The sequence below is a fragment of the Anguilla rostrata genome, chromosome 7 (genome assembly GCF_018555375.3).
Source record: "Anguilla rostrata isolate EN2019 chromosome 7, ASM1855537v3, whole genome shotgun sequence".
Taxonomy (NCBI): Eukaryota; Metazoa; Chordata; class Actinopteri; order Anguilliformes; family Anguillidae; genus Anguilla; species Anguilla rostrata.
In genome coordinates this window covers 53,844,351-53,861,689 of record NC_057939.1, presented here as the reverse complement: position 1 = coordinate 53,861,689, position 17,339 = coordinate 53,844,351, and the positions used below count along the sequence as shown (strand labels likewise).

Here is a 17,339-nt window from a genome sequence, read left to right as displayed (position 1 = left end):
AGACTCAACACGAACAAGCTTTTGTGACGTTTAGTTTTTGTCTTGTGAAAAGTGTCTTACTTTGTTTTTTTAGACTTACCGGAGTAAGCGACAGTTGGAAAGTTCAGAGGAAACTCAGGTATTTAGTCATTAAGAATCTAGAGTGACCTCCCATGACTGTGTGTGTGTGTGCGTGTGTGTGTATGTGTGTGAGAGAGAGAGTATGTGTATCTGTGTGAATGTCAGAATAATCCATTATTATATGAGTGAAATTTACACATGTATGCAGACCCTGTATGAAGGCAGTGTGGTAATATGAAATGTAGTTCTAAAGTTGTATTGATCTTTTGTAGGCTTACTAGAGCAAGTAGCAATTACTGTAGAAAACTCAGAGGAAATTGAGCTATGTAGTCTTACGCATGCATGCACACACACACACACCCACACAAGAAAAACACATTTTCAGCTTTATTTCTCAATTGCTTTTGGCCTACTGTATCATATCTTTAATATCATATCTCCTTTAATACAGAATATTGCAGAAGGCAGCCATATTAGCACAGCAGAAGCCAATCTGCCAAGTGGATCATCTGATGTCAGTAACCACGGAAACTTTATGAATGGGAGCCCCGGAGATGGTGAACAACCCAGTATTGTAACTGTCAGTTTAACCGACTTGGAACACAATACAACAGCGGCCGTGATCAATGTCATCACCAGTGAGGAAGAGCTCAGTGGTTCAGCTAAACATCATGACAAAGAACTGAATCTGAACAATAGTACAACAAGCCATGGGAGCAATCAGATGTCAGTGTTTAGTGATGAGGATTTGCAAAGCGATGGCCCTGTGGTCACCCACAACTTGGCCTCTGTCACTGAGACAGGAAAAATAAATGAATCTGACTCAAGTTCTCGCAGTGAGACAGGAAGTAGCAGTGAATCTGACTCAAGTTCCAGCAGTGAAACAGGAAGTAGCAGTGAATCTGACTCAAGTTCCAGCAGTGAAACAGGAAATAGCAGTGAATCTGACCCAAGTTCTAGCAGTAATACAGGAAACAGCAGTGAATCTGACTCAAGTTCTAGCAGTAATACAGGAAACAGAAGTGAATCTGACTCAAGTTCTAGAAGTGAAATAGAAAATAGCAGTGAATCTGACTCAAGTTCTAGCAGTGAAACAGGAAGTAGCAGTGAATCTGACTCAAGTTCCAGCAGTGAAGCAGGAATTAGCAGTGAATCTGACTCAAGTTCCAGCAGTGAAACAGGAAGTAGCAGTGAATCTGACTCAAGTTCCAGCAGTGAAACAGGAAGTAGCAGTGAATCTGACTCAAGTTCTCACAGTGAGACAGGAAATGACAGTGAATCTGACTCAAGTTCTAGCAGCAAAACAGGAAAAAGCCGTGAATCTGACTCCAGTTCTAGCATGAGTGAAAGCTGTGAATCTGATATAAGTTTGACTACTGAGACAGGCAAAAAGATTGAGTCAGACGAAAGTGATGACTCTTGTTCAGGCAGTGAGACGGACCAAAGCACAGCCGTAAGTTCTGACACCGAGGAGGGCACCAGCAGTGAATCGAGTCGTCGCTCAACCATTAGGAAAAAAGTCCCGGAAGCTTCTCTAAAGCCTTCTGTTGAGCCTGACACCCCAAGAAGAACAGCAGACAGCAGCAGTGACTCCTATTCTGTCTCTAGCAGTGAAGAGGGGGAAAACAGTGACTCCGCACTCCAGTTTAAGAGTGCTTTGAGAAGCCCACACTTTGTTTGGGTCAGTGTGGGCAGTGAAGTCCAAAACAATCCCAGCTCAGCGCTAACCTTAAGCAGCCATGGAAACAGCAGTGAAGATACTCAAAAGGTGGATTCACGCTCCAGTGCTAGCGCTAGCAGTGAATACAGTGCTAGCAGTGAAGACGCCTCTGGTGATGGTGATGAAGAGGATCGTAACAGTGATTCTGACTCGAGCTCGAGCAGTGAAGAAGACAGTAAAGGAAGCTTAAAAGACTCCAGTCCTAGCGCTGCTCCCGCTACCCAGGAGAATAACGACATCGGCGAAAACCGCGATGCTATCAGCGTGATTCAGCTAAGCAGTGCGTTAACCTCTAGCTCCAGCAGTGAAGGCCAGCTCAGCGAGTCCACCTCGAACTCCATCTCTTTGCCAAACCCCAGCGCGGAGTTCGCCGCTGGCTTTCTCATTACCTTAAGCAGCGAGTCCAGCTCTAGCAGCGAGGAAAGCCAGGATTCTGCCTCCAGTGCACCGAGTCCAAGTCCGCGCTCCATGCCCGACTCCAGCAGCGAAGAGAGTAAAAGCAGCGAGCCGAGCCCCGTCATCGCAAACACGGTGAGTCTGACCACCGAGCTCGGGTCCAGCTCCAGCAGCGCGGCTAGTTCAAGCGCGGAGTCTGGAAGCAAAGAGACAGACGGACACAAGCTCAGCTCCGGAACCGAAGCACGGCTAAGCAGCGATCGCGAATCTAGCCATAGCAGTAGCACCAAAGAGGCTAACAGCAACAGTGACTCCGGTTCTCGTTCCGAGGACAGCCAAACCAGCGTCTCGTTTTCCAGTTCCACCAGTAAGGAAGTGAAGCACAATGTGCCAAACTCCAGCTCTAGCTCTAGCGATGGCGGTAAAGACACCCAGTCCGGCGGTGAGGGGGGCAAACAGAACAAGGAGGAACACGCTAGGGCTGTGTCCAGTTATTCACTTGACACAGCCAGCGTCAGAACCTTTCTGAGACAGCTGAACCTGGATAAGGTGTTAAAGCTAAAACCCTTCCTGCCTGTGCTAATTACCCAGCGCAAACCTACAGGCCATCGGATGCTAACCAGCAGCAGCAGCAGTGAGAGCCTTAGCAGTAGCCAGAGTACGGACAACAGCGAGGAAAGCAAAAAATGAGATTAACAAAAATATCTGTGAGCTTGCTTGTCTCATTCTTGTAGATCAGTGTTATCTAAGTGCACGAGCACGTTGGAGCCAAGCCTTGAAACTTTAATGAAGGACAGTGAGTAAATAGGGTGGAAATGTTTATGTATTGATTATAAACCACAAATACCTCTGTAACAAAATTGCCCAACAGTATATAGCATTTAATGCTTGTATTCAGTCCAGGTGCTGGGCTGTTTGTTTGTAACTGTGAATAAGTATGTTATACCCATTTCAATTACTCTGTTCATAGTGTTGTGTAAGTATTAAAATTGTGCACTTTGTTGAATTTGTTACCTATAATTAAAATGTAATCAAGTTGAACACCTGACACATGATGGTATTCTCATGGTGTTTGGAATGTGCAATCTCTTATATGACAATACCTCAATACAAAAACCAACTGTGCATTTTAAATGTAGGCTACAGACAGTTCAAGTTTCATTTCTGTGACATAATGCACACATGTCCAATGTATAATACAGATATAAATAAACGGACTTTTGTTACTTTTTACCGTCAATATTTGTACCTGCACGATAATATATCTTGTTAATTTTGTATTAATGGAGATTATTTGAAAGTAATTGGTTGTAAGAAATGGCTGCCTACCAACATTAGGGTGTTTCAGTGAGCTTATGAATCCCATCTGGGACTAAGGCTTGTATTCAAACAACATTTATCAATGACTGGCAAATAAATTCAAGAATGACTCTCCAGTGCATCCCTTTTTTCAATAATTTGCTGAGCATGAACTCCTTCAAGTCTCTCTGAAGAATACAAATGGATATTTGCATACCATTTTGAGCAAAAATGTAGGACAAATGTTAATTGAATCCAGGCCTTATTGTTCTTGTATATACTCCACTGTACCAATGTGGTACTTCTACCATTTGAACACTTTGGGGCCGCAAAAACATTTTTTGTATTGGGCCACCAATAGGATGGCAAATATGTTCCTACATATTTAATTTTGCCTTGTCACTCATAAGGTCAGTTTCTACATAAACCACGACAACAATAACTGCAACAACAAATATAGCACTCGAAAACAAGCTGCATCCAACAAATTATAGCCTAAAAGCCACATACATAAATAATTATCAAGTGAGGAAGTGACCAGGGAAGGGAGCTAGGGGTGGCTGTCTGCTTGACAGCATGGGGAATTATTGTGAAATTTTGTCCTCATAGGACATGAAGCTCCTCCCACTCCTTCCTCTATTACGATGGAAACACACAGAAACAAACAAGTCGCAAAGAATCAGGGCATTTCCTAGTGCAAAGGAAAAAGGTGGTGACACATTTGAGAATAGTTGTATTTATTTGTAAGCCAAGTTGCACAAACTTGACTTTTTTGTATTTCTATTTTAATGGTAACCCAAAATCTTTCCTCTGGGTGTGGATGTTTTTATTTCTGAGCGTAGCATAAATACATTGGTCCCAGAATGCTTTTCAGTCACAAGGTGGCATGAGCTACCCAATTGTGATTGCTTTCTGGCATCTCACTTAACCATTTATACACAAGTTTTCATGTCATGCAAAGGTTAAATGAATATTGACAGAGGTCAAAGATAATATTTAAACTTCAGTTTACTCATCATGTATTCACTTACATGGTATTCATACAAATATATCCCACTCACCACGGGCTGCCTCTTGTCCATTTAAACTTGTACTGAAACTCATTAATAGCGCACACCATACATGGTGCCTGTTCATTCACAGAGGAGCGCTGGCTTCACAAGATGAGGTACGGTGTATCCTGCCAGCTGAATTTCTCCCTCCCTGGCAAATTTTACATTAACCAGCAGAACTAATGGTCACAGTCAGAACAGGGGTCAAGGGTCTCTGTATCATGGACTAATATGTTATCTATAGAACTGACCAGAAGTGAAGTGATCTATAGAATAACAAATGACACGGAATAAAAAATATATAATAATGTTATGGATTCCTTCTACCCAATAATAGGAACCACGTAAACAATTTGATAAACATACACATTCATTGCGCACTCGTTTGCAAAGAGAACAAGTGCTTTTTTTTTCTTTTTTTGTCCCAGAAGTCAAAAAAGCATAACAAACAAACACATAAATCCACATGCCTCATGTGGCCGTACATCATGTAGCAATCGTTTAAAATTAGAGCGCTTTGCTAACGCAGCCGGGGGCCGAGGGGAATTGGGGAAGGCATCCTCAGACCACCAGGCTGTTGAGAACAGAGCTCTCTCTCCTATGACAGAGGGGAAGTGGAGGGAGGTCAGGGGTCATGATTCACACCATGGCTTCCAGCTGATAAACAAGTGGAAGCTGAATACTCCACATATAAACCTAGCCTCAGCTATCGCAACTGTTACGCGTGCAGAGGAAGCTTCACTTGGATTTTTATTTCAGTAGCAAGGCCTGTTGGGAGACCAAGATTACAACTGAAAGGTTTTCACTGGGATCTTGAATATGAGTGGGAAAAGGTAAGGATTAGTATACTTTTTTGCTGAAGGTAGTTAGGTGTCATGCTGGCAACCATTTTGAAACTTAATTTTAAAACCTGTTTTCACCGGATCTGGTAACAGCAGAGAAAACTGATTTCTTTCATTAGGATGAAGGTGATGCTTGTCGTTGTGTGCCTGTTAGGAGCAGTCTTTTCTAACCCGGTAGGTTTTCTCAATTAAGAAAAAAAATGATGATAATAAAATGAACGAATATATAAATAGAGAGAGAGATATATGAGAAAAAAGTAATATGTAAAAAAAAATGTTTTCCTATTTGGTTCCTTGTATTACTGAGCAGATTTTTCAAAACAATATCTTCAATGAAATTACAACAGAGGCGAACTCAGTGAGTACATCAATATTATTTTGTGTATTGTCTAAATACTTATGTTTGTTGCACAATTCTTTACTTTTACTGGAAAATGGATAGCCTTCTGCTTTTGGAGGAAGAAAGTGATAAAAAAGAAGAATAAGCTCACATCTCATCCCTTCATTATAGGTTTCTGAATTGCATTGTCCGTATGATTAGTACCCACACCACACTACTCATTTGTTTGGGAAAATAGATATCTCTTTCCTGCTGTAATACTGTTGGCAGTAGAGGTGCAGAACATTCATGTATGTAGGTCCATTCATTTATGACTGTTTCTATTGTTGCTCTTGTGATTATTCTATATATTTATATAATTCTGTTATATAATTCTGCTGTATAAACTGATTGTGATTTTTTTTTTTTTTTACTTTTTTTACTATTATGTCTATCTAGATTGTCAATGCTACATTGGTTGGAGACAGTGTTTCTGAAAATAAGGTGAATTAGTATTTTTTGATGATTACTAAATGATTACTTAGATGTTAAAAGATTCTAGAGTCCATTATTTATTTAGAGTCTATTTATGACAGGATAGTTACTGATAATGAAAGTCAATCAATATTTCATTAAAATATTTTTGTTTGAGTTTGCTGATAAGTAAAAATAGACATTTTTGACAGTTTCTTGCTCATTTATTTTAAAAGCCCATTCAAACGCACATCTTGGATGAAATGGTGTGGTGCAGAACAGGCTCATTTATAAGGCACCCGCCAGCTTTTTCTGATCAGCAATCACAGTTGATTGGCCACACCCACGTATGCACACCTGAAACCTGAAACTAATCAGACTGAGTAAGACAAGCCTGTTGAGGACATAACAACTTCAAACAACATGTTATGTTACTGAAATACCGCGTGCATTCAAAACAGCTTTTCACGTTGAATGGTTAATTGATTTTTTTTGTTTCTTCGTTTGTTTGCGCAGATTGTCCGACTGGATGAGCCAGCCCCGCAGACGAACACTGTGAGTAATTTCAGCTGAGGAAATGAGCCAGTTTCTGGGATTTATTTTGGGACAATTATTGTTGAAATTGACAAAAGCATTGGAAGATTTATGGAAATTCACACTCATATATTCATCAGTATGTATTAATTTACTGTCAGTTGCAGACCCCAGCTCCAGTACCAAATTCCTCTTCGTCTGAGAGCTCTGAAAGTGTTGAGTCTGAGCCTGATGTAGGTACAGGAAAAACCTATGATTACATGACCACAAGTACAATAAATGACATTATTAAGAGACTTACATTTTTACTAAATAAAGGCATTTTTTCCCACAGAGCTCTTCAGAAAATACATCTGAAGATACGGTAATATCAATGAAATATATCAGACGTGATTCAGTGCATGAACCTTCATCCATATTTTTAGATCACCTTTAATACTCAGCAATGCTGACTCAGCACAGAACTTATTTTGAATTTTAACTATACGCAAAATATTGTTGATAACTGCATGTTTTTTTTAAATCCAAAAACAGACATCTGAGTCAATGGAAACCACATCTGAGGACAAGTTGATCTTAAAATTTCATTAACCATCTGATATAGAGTTTACAAGCTTTTAGTAACCATGAAATACATTACTGTTAAAGTGATTACTGCTATAGTAATTTCCATATTTTCTTATGCCTTCAACAGACATCAGAGGAGAGTGTACGCAATATTCTGGAAGTGGTAATGTTCAAAGCAAACTTTCATCTACCAACTGTAAAGTATTGCATGCTACATTTTGCCCAGACAATAGTGTGGTGATATTATTACACAAAAATATTTCACACAAAAAAATATAGCGTGTCATTTTTCAAACAAAACATGTATAGATGGTAAAAAATACCATCTGAAAACCTCTTAAAATACACAGAGATTAATGCTATACTGTAATTCTAGTTCAAGTTTGAATTCTAGTTTGTTAATTATTTATAGTTACATGTGCAGTGCCTTGCTGCTGGACTGCAGACCTGTGGGACACAATCCGCTTCAGTATCACAAGCCAGCTGCTTTAGCACTACTGCACGATAGCTACATTAGAAACCAGCTCTGCACTGACCGGAGCACTGAACCTGTCCTTCTGTGTATATACCATTGCATTGCAAAATAGAGGGGGGATACAGTGTGTGCACCATGACAGATACTTAGGGGGTGCTGAAAATGTGTTTGAACAGCACACAATCACAGTGAGTGCTGTTAGTACATGCAGTTGTGTGCAGCCCATGAAAACTAGCAGAAACAAGACAGCACTACCACGTCCAAATGCATTTTGTGAATTATATTTTAGGTCGTAACGTAGCAACACTATACTTTTTCCCCCGGTAATTTGAACACTGGGTAGTTAATTCTGCAGAAAGAGGTAAAGATACGGCAAAGCAAAATATAATTTTTTCTGCCTAAATACAGTCTAAAGTGGTGCATGGTCCCAGCAATTTAGCATCATTTTGAATTCATTATCCTGAGGCTAAGCTACCCGGGCCTCCTGGGCGCGCTCGTCTCTGTGCTGCTGAGGCAGTTCTGACGCCTGCGTTTCGATTGGTCTGAACAGAGAGATCCTGACGGGAACGGCGATATGAGAGACGACAGCCGGGGCAGCGAGGAGGACAATCGGAGGGTGAGCTAAGAGTCTAGACAATGGCTGAGAAAGCTGGGATACATCCCAGTCTCTTCCCTCCAAAACTACACGCACAACATTAATGGCCACCGGGGGCAGAGCGGCCATATGTTGGTCGGTGTTCCTCAGCTTAACCACACAGCAAATCCTCCCGCCCACGCGGCCGCCATGTTTTTGTCGGTGAAATACACTGGAGGAATGTGTACTAGTGATAACTCAAGGGACACGACTGGGAACTTAAAACTAGGGTTTTTTATAATGTATATAAAACAGGAAAAACAGCAACCTATATCATCCATTCATTCATGCATCCATTATCTAAATCCGCTTATTCCTGGTTGGGTTCGCATGAGGTGCTGGATCCTATCCCAGCATGCATTGTGCAAGTGGCAGGAATTCACCCTGTACAGTTCGCCGGTCCATCACACAACCTATATCATGATTACATTCTTCAAACCCGATCGTTTTATTTTTGCCTTTTAGAAATGGATGCGGTTCTACGGGATTAACCTGAAGAGTGCGGAGGACAGCTCGATCAGCCGGGCGAGCAGCCCGGAGAGCAGCCCGGAGAGCAGCCCACAGAGCAGCCCGGAGAGCAGCCCGGAGAGCAGCCCAGAGAACAGCGACAGCTCTCAAAGCAACAGCTCCAACAGGAGGGCGACGCCACAGAGCTTGCTCCTCTTTCTGTGCGCCGGCGGTGTGGACACGGTGGACTGCAGAAGCACTGAGTCCACTGAAGGGGAGGGCAAATTCGGAATCGGGGGTCCTTGATCACGCGTAGAAGGAAACTCGTTTGTGGTGATTGCCTCCTACGGAATGCCACAGATACGATAAACACGCACGTGCATTCACGCTCACACACGTGCACACGCACGCACACGCACAGCATGTCTTTAATAGACCGAGGATCAAAACTTCAGACACGTTTACAGAAAACGAAAAATGATATGGCACTAACAGATGATTTTTATTACCAGCGTACGCCTAAAGTTATTTCATTTTTTTTAAACAATGTTGCCGCAATGTTATGAATAAAAGGCCTCTACATTGTTTTTTTTTTGTTTTGTTTTTTGTTTTTTTTACCACCCTAAACCACAATGTTCCACCTACAGTTAATAGGTTTTTCCACATTAAAACCTGTTCCGAAGCCATGTCTGTGATCTGACGACATGTCTCGCTCATTTCCCACAAAGTTCTTGCACGTTGTTGAATAGTGTTCTTTTTTTCAATTTTGTTTTGTTTGAATTGTCTTGCCTCGTAATATTTATTGTATTGCCTGTTGTTACTCAGCTGGAGCTGAATGCACAACTATTGAGTCGCAAGTTAAGTTATCTAATCATTGTACTATACTATTATGCTGTACTATACATCACATATGTACTATACTGTATATAAATGAGCAAATAAATGTAGCTCCGCCCTCTCCCTCTGACTCACTGTGTGTCAGTCCTTGTGACTTGTGGCCATAGTTAGCATTAGCACAGCCAGGATTAGGTTCAGAACCTCAGCAGGACTTTGGTGCCACATCATACTTTTATATTTTAGAACTAAACCAAGTTGTTATTTTTTTAAATCCTTTTTCCACCTTTGAGAACGCCCAATCACATTCAGCAACTGTGCTCACTGCTGCAACACTCTTTATATTTAAACCACTATATTTAAACCAGTGGACTACTGCAAATGGCCCAGAAAATTTCACCGCAATTTAATTGAAATGTATGCACGTGGATGTATGAGCGAGCATGCGAAGAAACTGCCACTAGCTGTTCCTAAATTTAGTCGCTGCTGAATTACATGGATCTATTTGGCTGCAGCTCGGTGGGGTAAATAACATGGTTAGCAGTTATGCTGACGTAAGCAATTAAGGGGACGATGTTATTGGTTATCCACTTGAAGAAAACTCGTATGGATAAGCTCGGGATTTTTTTTTTTTTTTTTTTTTTGGAAAGTTGTTTATCTTATTTAAAGAATTCTCCCCTAAAGCATCTTCCACATTATTGTGCATGCGAAAGTGTTGGCTATTTGTGCAGATTGAGGTCATATATAAAAATACGTGCAATATAATGAACGCAAAAAGCATCGTTTTAATTTAGTAATGCAGAGTGCAGAGGTGACCTTTGCATGGTCCCAATCTTCAGCATTCGATTCTGGAGAGAGAAAGTGATGAACTGCTTTATTCTGGCTTACCACAAGTACAACCTTCCTGCATCCTCAAACACATAATTCAGCCTGTATCTTATGATTAGCTGGGAAACGCACCTGAGTTTATTTATATTTGTACAGCTTGCAATGTTATGGTTTATTCATGATACGTGTGGGAAAAAAAAGTCACTGTGCCACCCTATATTCCCAAAATACCATTTTGCAAGAAGGAAATGTTACACACCACTTATGATATTTTACATTGGTAATAATCTTGTGACCTCATATTATAAGCAAATGAATTCTTATCACCAGAAAACAAAGGACTGTACTTTTTAAAAACCATTTTATGGGCTATTTGTTTTGAAATCTGTCATTTTGCTGCAGAAAAAAAAATCAAAAATCATATAATAACAAGAACAAATCTACACTTTGTATCCAAGGACGCATTTGTTTTTCAGTGTACTAATTTAAATAATAGGGACAATGACACAAATGAGGAAGCCACAGCTGTAGCACGGTACTGGGGTGTATTTATTTATTTACTTATTTATTTGTTTTACTCTCTGCAACAGCAACGCAGCAGTGCATACATCGAGGTCTAGGTCTCTGGCTAGTTTAATAATAGTTTAATAATAAACAGCCATCATTAAAATTTTTGAAAATCAACCATTTAATGTTTTTTTGTACATTTCCCAACTAGAATATGGAGTTATATTTCCCAAACACAATTCGATGTTGGCTTGTGTATCGGTGCACCCATTCACCTGCCAAATCACTGCCTCACCTGAGCTGTGTACCTGAGAACAGGCTGTGTAAACACACCCTCCCACTTCTCTCCGCAGGTAATTGTATACATTAAGTGGCCAAAACAGAAATTTCTGAGGAGGCACCATATTATGCGGACGGCGTGCGTGTCATTAGTCAGCCACAGCTGTATTTTAAGGTAAATATATCTTCAGGCCCAATGGACGTGTAGTAATGCTACCACTTTGGGAGAAAGTTGGTCACACCTTGTGACATCACTACCATCGCAGTGTTTTGAATTTTTTTCGGCCTCGCCTGCGTCGGTTTAAATAGGCAACCACAGAGCACAGCCACCTCACCACAGGATTTTACCTCACACCCACAAACCACAACCTCACAGGTGGATATACCAGCATTTCCAAGGGACACCAAAAAGGTAAGGAGGCTAGTTAATACCATGTAAAGAACTATAAACCCATACAGATTCTATAGAAATTTCAAGAAATAATTTTTTTTCTGGAATTACTGGAACAATTGCATGAGAATATTTGTCAATGTCTTTGAAAAAAATATTAATAACTGCAAGGCCACTGAGTGCTATATAACGCTGAGAGGAATGTGTGTAATATATTGCAGAAAATCCTGAAGTCATGGAAGCAACATTGCTGCTATTTTGTCTAGCAGGAACACTGTCTGCTCTCCCTGTAAGTACCAATGTTTAATAATGTTTTTATGGTAGATGTGGCAGTGTAGTATAATGGCTAGGAAACTGAGTTTATGGCTTTAAGGTTGGAGGCTGGTTTCCCCATTGGTTTCTCAGCTCTTGCACCCTTGTGCAAGCTACCTAACCAGAGCCAATGGGAAAAACCAAATGTATGCAAATGTAATCTGTATTGTTCTAGATAAGAGTGTCTTCTGAATTCTGAAAAGTCATGTCAAAAACAGAACTTCATTTTGTGATATATATACTGAAAGTAACGAGCGTAATTTGCATTACAGATACCACAAGAGGAGATCCTTTTCACAGTGAGTATGGGATGCACATGCCTTGCAGCTCTGCTTCATTCAGATTTTAAAGCATAGAACAAATGGTTATGACTGAAAACTAAAGCTAAGATTTTATCAATCTGCAAAATGCACCACTCGCAGCTGGTTGAAAGTGGAGAAGTTCATGAGGTTGTCAGTAATGTGGGTGTGTGTGTGTGTGTGTGTTTGTGTGTGTGTATATGTGATGGAAAATACAGATATTACCAATTCTGCAGTTGTTTCTCTGTTTCTGCATTTCTTTTTTAGGGTAGTGGTGATGGTGGCTTCTACAGCAATGCACCACAGGTATAAGCAGAACAAATGCACAAATGCAGGCCACTTTTGTTACTGTATTGATCATTCAACTATTGATCTATAATCAACACAAAAAACTGATCCCAGCTTGAATGCCATAAAAGTCTTCTTTTTGTTTCAGAACAATAGTGAAATAAGTCTGGTGCTCCTGGGCCTACCTGGAGAGCCAGCAGGGAGTGGAGATGGAGGAATTCAAAGCAGCTCAGAGTCCAACAGCAGCTCATCTCAGAGCTCGAGCAGCAGCTCAGGGGAACAGTCCGGTTTTTACTCTGAGGAACACTTTGAAATTAAATACTTTGTGTCCTCGTATATTACTAACTATACACTCAACGTAAGTTCTATTAGCAGCGAAAACTTCACTGTTGGAGACGAAGTACTTGATGGCACAACGGCCCCTATGATAGAACACGATGCGAGTGCCATAGCTTACACGGAAGTACTGACACACGGAGCAGAAAGCTTAGAAAGCCCTGTGAAAAGTCTTAGGCTTTCGAGAGATACGTGCCTTCAGAAGCGCAGTGCTGGCGAAGTGAAAGACGAAGCTAAAGACAGCGGAGACGTTTCTGATCCTGAGGCACTTGGTGACAAAACGGCAAACCGTGACACTGCCCCTTCCGCTGAACAGAAGGCGGACGACGAAAATGATGAAGGTATGCAGGGCGACGATCCATTCGATTTTAGTTTGAGCGCATCCAATGCTGTTGATGCCTTAATTGATTCTGGCACTCAGAGTGACTCCAAAAAGTCAAGTGGCCCTACCGATTCCAATAAGTCTGGCAGTTCCAGTGATTCAAGTGATTCAAGTGATTCAAGTGGTTCTAGTGACTCAAGTGACTCCAGTAGCTCTAGTGATTCCAGTGATTCTAGTGACTCAAGTGACTCCAGTAGCTCTAGTGATTCTAGTGATTCTCGCGACTCAAGTGATTCCAGTAGCTCCAGTGATTCCAGTGATTCTAGCGACTCAAGTGACTCCAGTAGCTCGAGTGATTCAAGCGACTCAAGTGATTCCAGTAGCTCGAGTGATTCTAGCGACTCAAGTGACTCCAGTAGCTCGAGTGATTCTAGCGACTCAAGTGATTCCAGTAGCTCGAGTGATTCTAGCGACTCAAGTGACTCCAGTAGCTCTAGTGATTCTAGTGACTCAAGTGATTCCAGTAGCTCTAGTGATTCTAGTGATTCTAGTGACTCAAGTGATTCCAGTAGCTCTAGTGATTCTAGTGACTCAAGTGATTCCAGTAGCTCTAGTGATTCTAGTGACTCAAGTGATTCCAGTAGCTCTAGTGATTCTAGTGATTCTAGCGACTCAAGTGATTCCAGTAGCTCGAGTGATTCTAGTGATTCTAGCGACTCTAGTGATTCCAGTTCAAGTAGTGACTCCAGCAGTTCGAGTGAATCATGCAGCTCAAGTGATTCAAGCGATTCAAGTGATTCAAGCGATTCATCTGACTCATGCAAGACCAGCGACTCTAAAGATTCAGAAAGTGGCTCGGACAAGAACAGCAGTAGTCAGGAGAGTAAATGACCCAGACGGGGTCCTCAGAATGTTGTGCTAGAAGTCAAGTATTTCTTCTCTGTTTTATGTTGCATGTTTTCCCTGCTTGTCATTTATTTCATTTTATTTCATTTTAAAAAATAGAATGGTTTCGAAGCCAGCTTGTGTGATACTACTGTTTTGATAAATGTAATATTTTATACATGTGCAATATTGTATGTTTGCTAAGAAAAGTAAATAAAGTGTCATATATAATAATGTGGACATATTCTATTTTTTTTTACATGGAGCCAATGGTGGACAGAAAACGTTTTTTTTATTAATTTTTGAAGATATAAATAAAATATTTAGGTAAAACAAAGTGTAAAGGGTTAGCTGTGCAAAGTAACCAATCGGGAACATTGAAATGAATGGCATGATTTCACACCACACAGTTTCATAATTAGCTAATAAGCTGTGCTTACTGTTACAGCATTTACTCATAATTATAAATATCATAAATCATAAATATCCATTTTTATACCGTCCACATTATTTCTTTCCTTGAGCACATCACGTTGCCTGTGACAGAAAATGGTTCCAACCGAAAATAACATCAAACATACATTTCCTGAGGAATAATTTGGTAAAATACATAGCACAACTTCTGGAGGTTTAACCTGTTGCTTTGGAGACATGAGAAGTGCATTTCCTCGATTTAGATCAGGAAGCCCCGAATGCCCTGTACCTAGTACTGTAAAGCCAGAAAGTTGCCAGAAACTCATGCAACTATCTAAAATGTCCTTCTTCCAAGACACACATGCACACACACACACACAAAAAACTGATTGGGCCAAAGGTTTTGTTTTTGACAATCACAAAGGTTTAAAATAATCTGAAATTATAATACTTTGGCAATAACAATGCTCTAAACACCTTTCGGTGTGCTTAATTTAAAGTAGGTCATCACAGTACAGACGCAAAATAAACACCACCCTCTTATAAACTACATAGTTTCCCTGTGGGGGCGTTTGTTGGTGCAGTCAGAATTACGCAGACTAATCACCCGGGTGACGTAAAATGTGGGCTCTGTTTAAATGAAATTGTTCCTTTGGGTATTGCTATTGTTCCGCGGGATTCAAAATTAAACAAAGATCTTGGAGACAGTATTTTAGCATTCGTTTTACGTATTATTATTTTCAGACTTTTCACCTATATGCGCAACCAGGTAAGAATCATGCAAGCTATTTTATGCCCATATGGTATTTTAAAGGTAAAGTAAGAGCTTATTAAAAGTTTACTGATTATTTTTACATTTTATTATAGAATTATTATTATTATTATTATTATGATTATTATTATTATTATTACTACTACTACTACCACTACTACTACTATTTATATTGCCCTTTTTGACTTTCACTCATTTTAAACCTGGAGGAGATTTATAAAAGCTTTATTCTCTTGCAGATCAACACAATGAAACTTGCATTGTTTTGCATCTGCCTTCTAACATCAACCTTTGCTTCACCAGTACGTATAAAGCATATATTCTTAGTAATCAATCATTTGAGTGTTTATCAATTAAATCATTAACAAATAGGCTTAAATTGGTTGAAGGTACATAGGAGATGGGCAACCAGGTCGGACAGCTCAGAGGAAAGCGAGGTACGTGGGTCACCATCGCTTTGAATCTTTACGCTGTCGACTTTTCCCATATTGATTCTGCAAACATAATACATTCCACGGGCATCCAATACAAAGTCAGTTTTATTTTAAAGGTACTGAACACTGAAATGGGCATTTGTAATGTACAGATTGGTAATCTATCACTTTGTCATGAATAGAAATGTTTATTCATTTCCCTAACTGTTTTTTTCATTCTTGTATGCTGCTGAGTGTTATGAGTGCTTTTTCAGTTAAATGTTTCCATGACGATTTACACATAGTTCCATATCACTCCCTTCCTGATCCTCCCAGTGTGTCTCTAATACTGTTTGTTCCTCTTTTATTTCCTGTAGAGTAATTATGGCACAGAGAGGAGCAACAATTCAGAAGCAACTTGTTTTTATGGTTTTCGGTTCTATTACGTTTTTTATGACACACTACACAATCTCACTATAAACTATTTTTAGCCTTGTAAATGCTGTACATACGATTGCAGTGTAATGTATGAGCTCCTGAATACTTCTGATATTTAACAGACTGAACTTCCACCACGCGGCCACTCAAATATGTCCCGCGAAGACAGTAGTACTGCTGGTTCCCTTTTCTACCTGAGTTAATTGATTGGTTAATGCCCCTGGTTGGCCAGAGCTTCCACTCACCTGGAGTTGCAGGTCTAAATCAGTCCCTGATTAGAGAGCAAGAAGGAAAAAACAGCAATACTACTATGTAGAAGATCAGTGGTGGACTTTTGAGATGATTTATATGTGAATGTATAAGACTGAGTAAGGACTTAGTAGAGGCTAACTCTTTATATCTTTCTACAGAGGGATTCCAGTGAATCAAGTGATGAAGAATGGAAGGTTGATGAAGGTGAAGAAGATGGAGAAGCAGATGGGGAAGAGGACAATGAGGATGAAGAGGGCAGAGAAGGAGAAGAGGTTGAAGAATATGAATATAATGAAAATGAAGAAGGAGAATATTACAAGAAGGGAAATGAAGATAGAGGGAAGGATGATAAAGATGATGATGATGATGATGATGAAGAAGAAAATAAAGATGAGGGTGGAGATGAAGCAGGAGATGATGAAGAGGGAGAGTATGAGGAAGTAAAACAGGAAGGTGGAGATGAAGGAGGGGAAGAAGATGAAGATAAAGATGGTGGGGAACAAAAAGAGGATGATGGAGATGAGGAAGAAGAGGAGGATGATAAAGAAGAAAACAAAGAGGATGATGATGAAAGAGGGGAAGATGATGAAGATGAGGATGAAGATGGGGATGATGAGGAACACAAAGAGGAGGATGGTGATGAAGAAAGGGAGGAAGATGAAGATGGTGAGGAAAAGAGGATGGTGGAGATGAACAATGGGAGGATGATGAAGATGATGATGGTGAGAAAAAAGAGGATGGTGGAAATGAAGGACATGAGGAGGATGAAGATGAAGATGAAGATTATGGGGATGAAGAGGCAGTAAAAGTAGTCGTAAATGAAGGGGCGGGGATGAGAGGGAAGAGGATGAAGAGGGAGGCGAGGGTGAAGAAAAAAGTGAAGAGGAGGAGAGTGGAGAAAAGGATGGGGATGGAGAAGGAGAGAAAGGAGAGAGAATGGACAAATCACC

General features: G+C 40.3%; 2 protein-coding genes across 4 annotated transcripts; both read left to right on the top strand.

The window, feature by feature from the left end:
* Positions 1-79: 79 nt before the first annotated feature.
* On the top strand, positions 80-3,615 carry LOC135260057 (clumping factor A-like). Its single transcript, XM_064345190.1, has 2 exons — positions 80-118; positions 512-3,615. Exon 2 carries the CDS (start codon positions 596-598, stop codon positions 2,864-2,866), a length of 2,271 nt encoding a protein of 756 aa, XP_064201260.1. The 5' UTR covers positions 80-118; positions 512-595; the 3' UTR covers positions 2,867-3,615.
* A 1,453-nt stretch (positions 3,616-5,068) lies between these two features.
* On the top strand, positions 5,069-9,779 carry LOC135260056 (serine-rich 25 kDa antigen protein-like). Of its 3 annotated transcripts, none has more exons than XM_064345188.1 (10): positions 5,069-5,360; positions 5,489-5,543; positions 5,680-5,727; positions 6,148-6,192; positions 6,679-6,717; positions 6,864-6,929; positions 7,031-7,060; positions 7,391-7,426; positions 8,289-8,354; positions 8,838-9,779. In XM_064345188.1, exons 1-10 carry the CDS (start codon positions 5,347-5,349, stop codon positions 9,123-9,125), a joined length of 687 nt encoding a protein of 228 aa, XP_064201258.1. In that variant the 5' UTR covers positions 5,069-5,346; the 3' UTR covers positions 9,126-9,779. The 3 variants fall into 3 exon arrangements, with proteins under 3 accessions (XP_064201258.1, XP_064201259.1, XP_064201257.1); XM_064345187.1 differs by having other exon boundaries at positions 5,071-5,360; positions 6,858-6,929; XM_064345189.1 differs by lacking the exons at positions 6,864-6,929; positions 7,031-7,060; positions 7,391-7,426.
* Positions 9,780-17,339: the final 7,560 nt, after the last annotated feature.

Excerpts from the sequence above, each read along its gene's own strand:
- LOC135260057 (XM_064345190.1), top strand. The coding sequence starts at position 596 with ATGAATGGGAGCCCCGGAGATGGTGAACAACCCAGTATTGTAACTGTC.
- LOC135260056 (XM_064345187.1), top strand. Across the intron at positions 7,061-7,390 it reads AAAATACATCTGAAGATACG|ACATCAGAGGAGAGTGTACG; the intron begins GTAATATCAATG and ends TGCCTTCAACAG. Across the intron at positions 8,355-8,837 it reads GCGAGGAGGACAATCGGAGG|AAATGGATGCGGTTCTACGG; the intron begins GTGAGCTAAGAG and ends TTTGCCTTTTAG.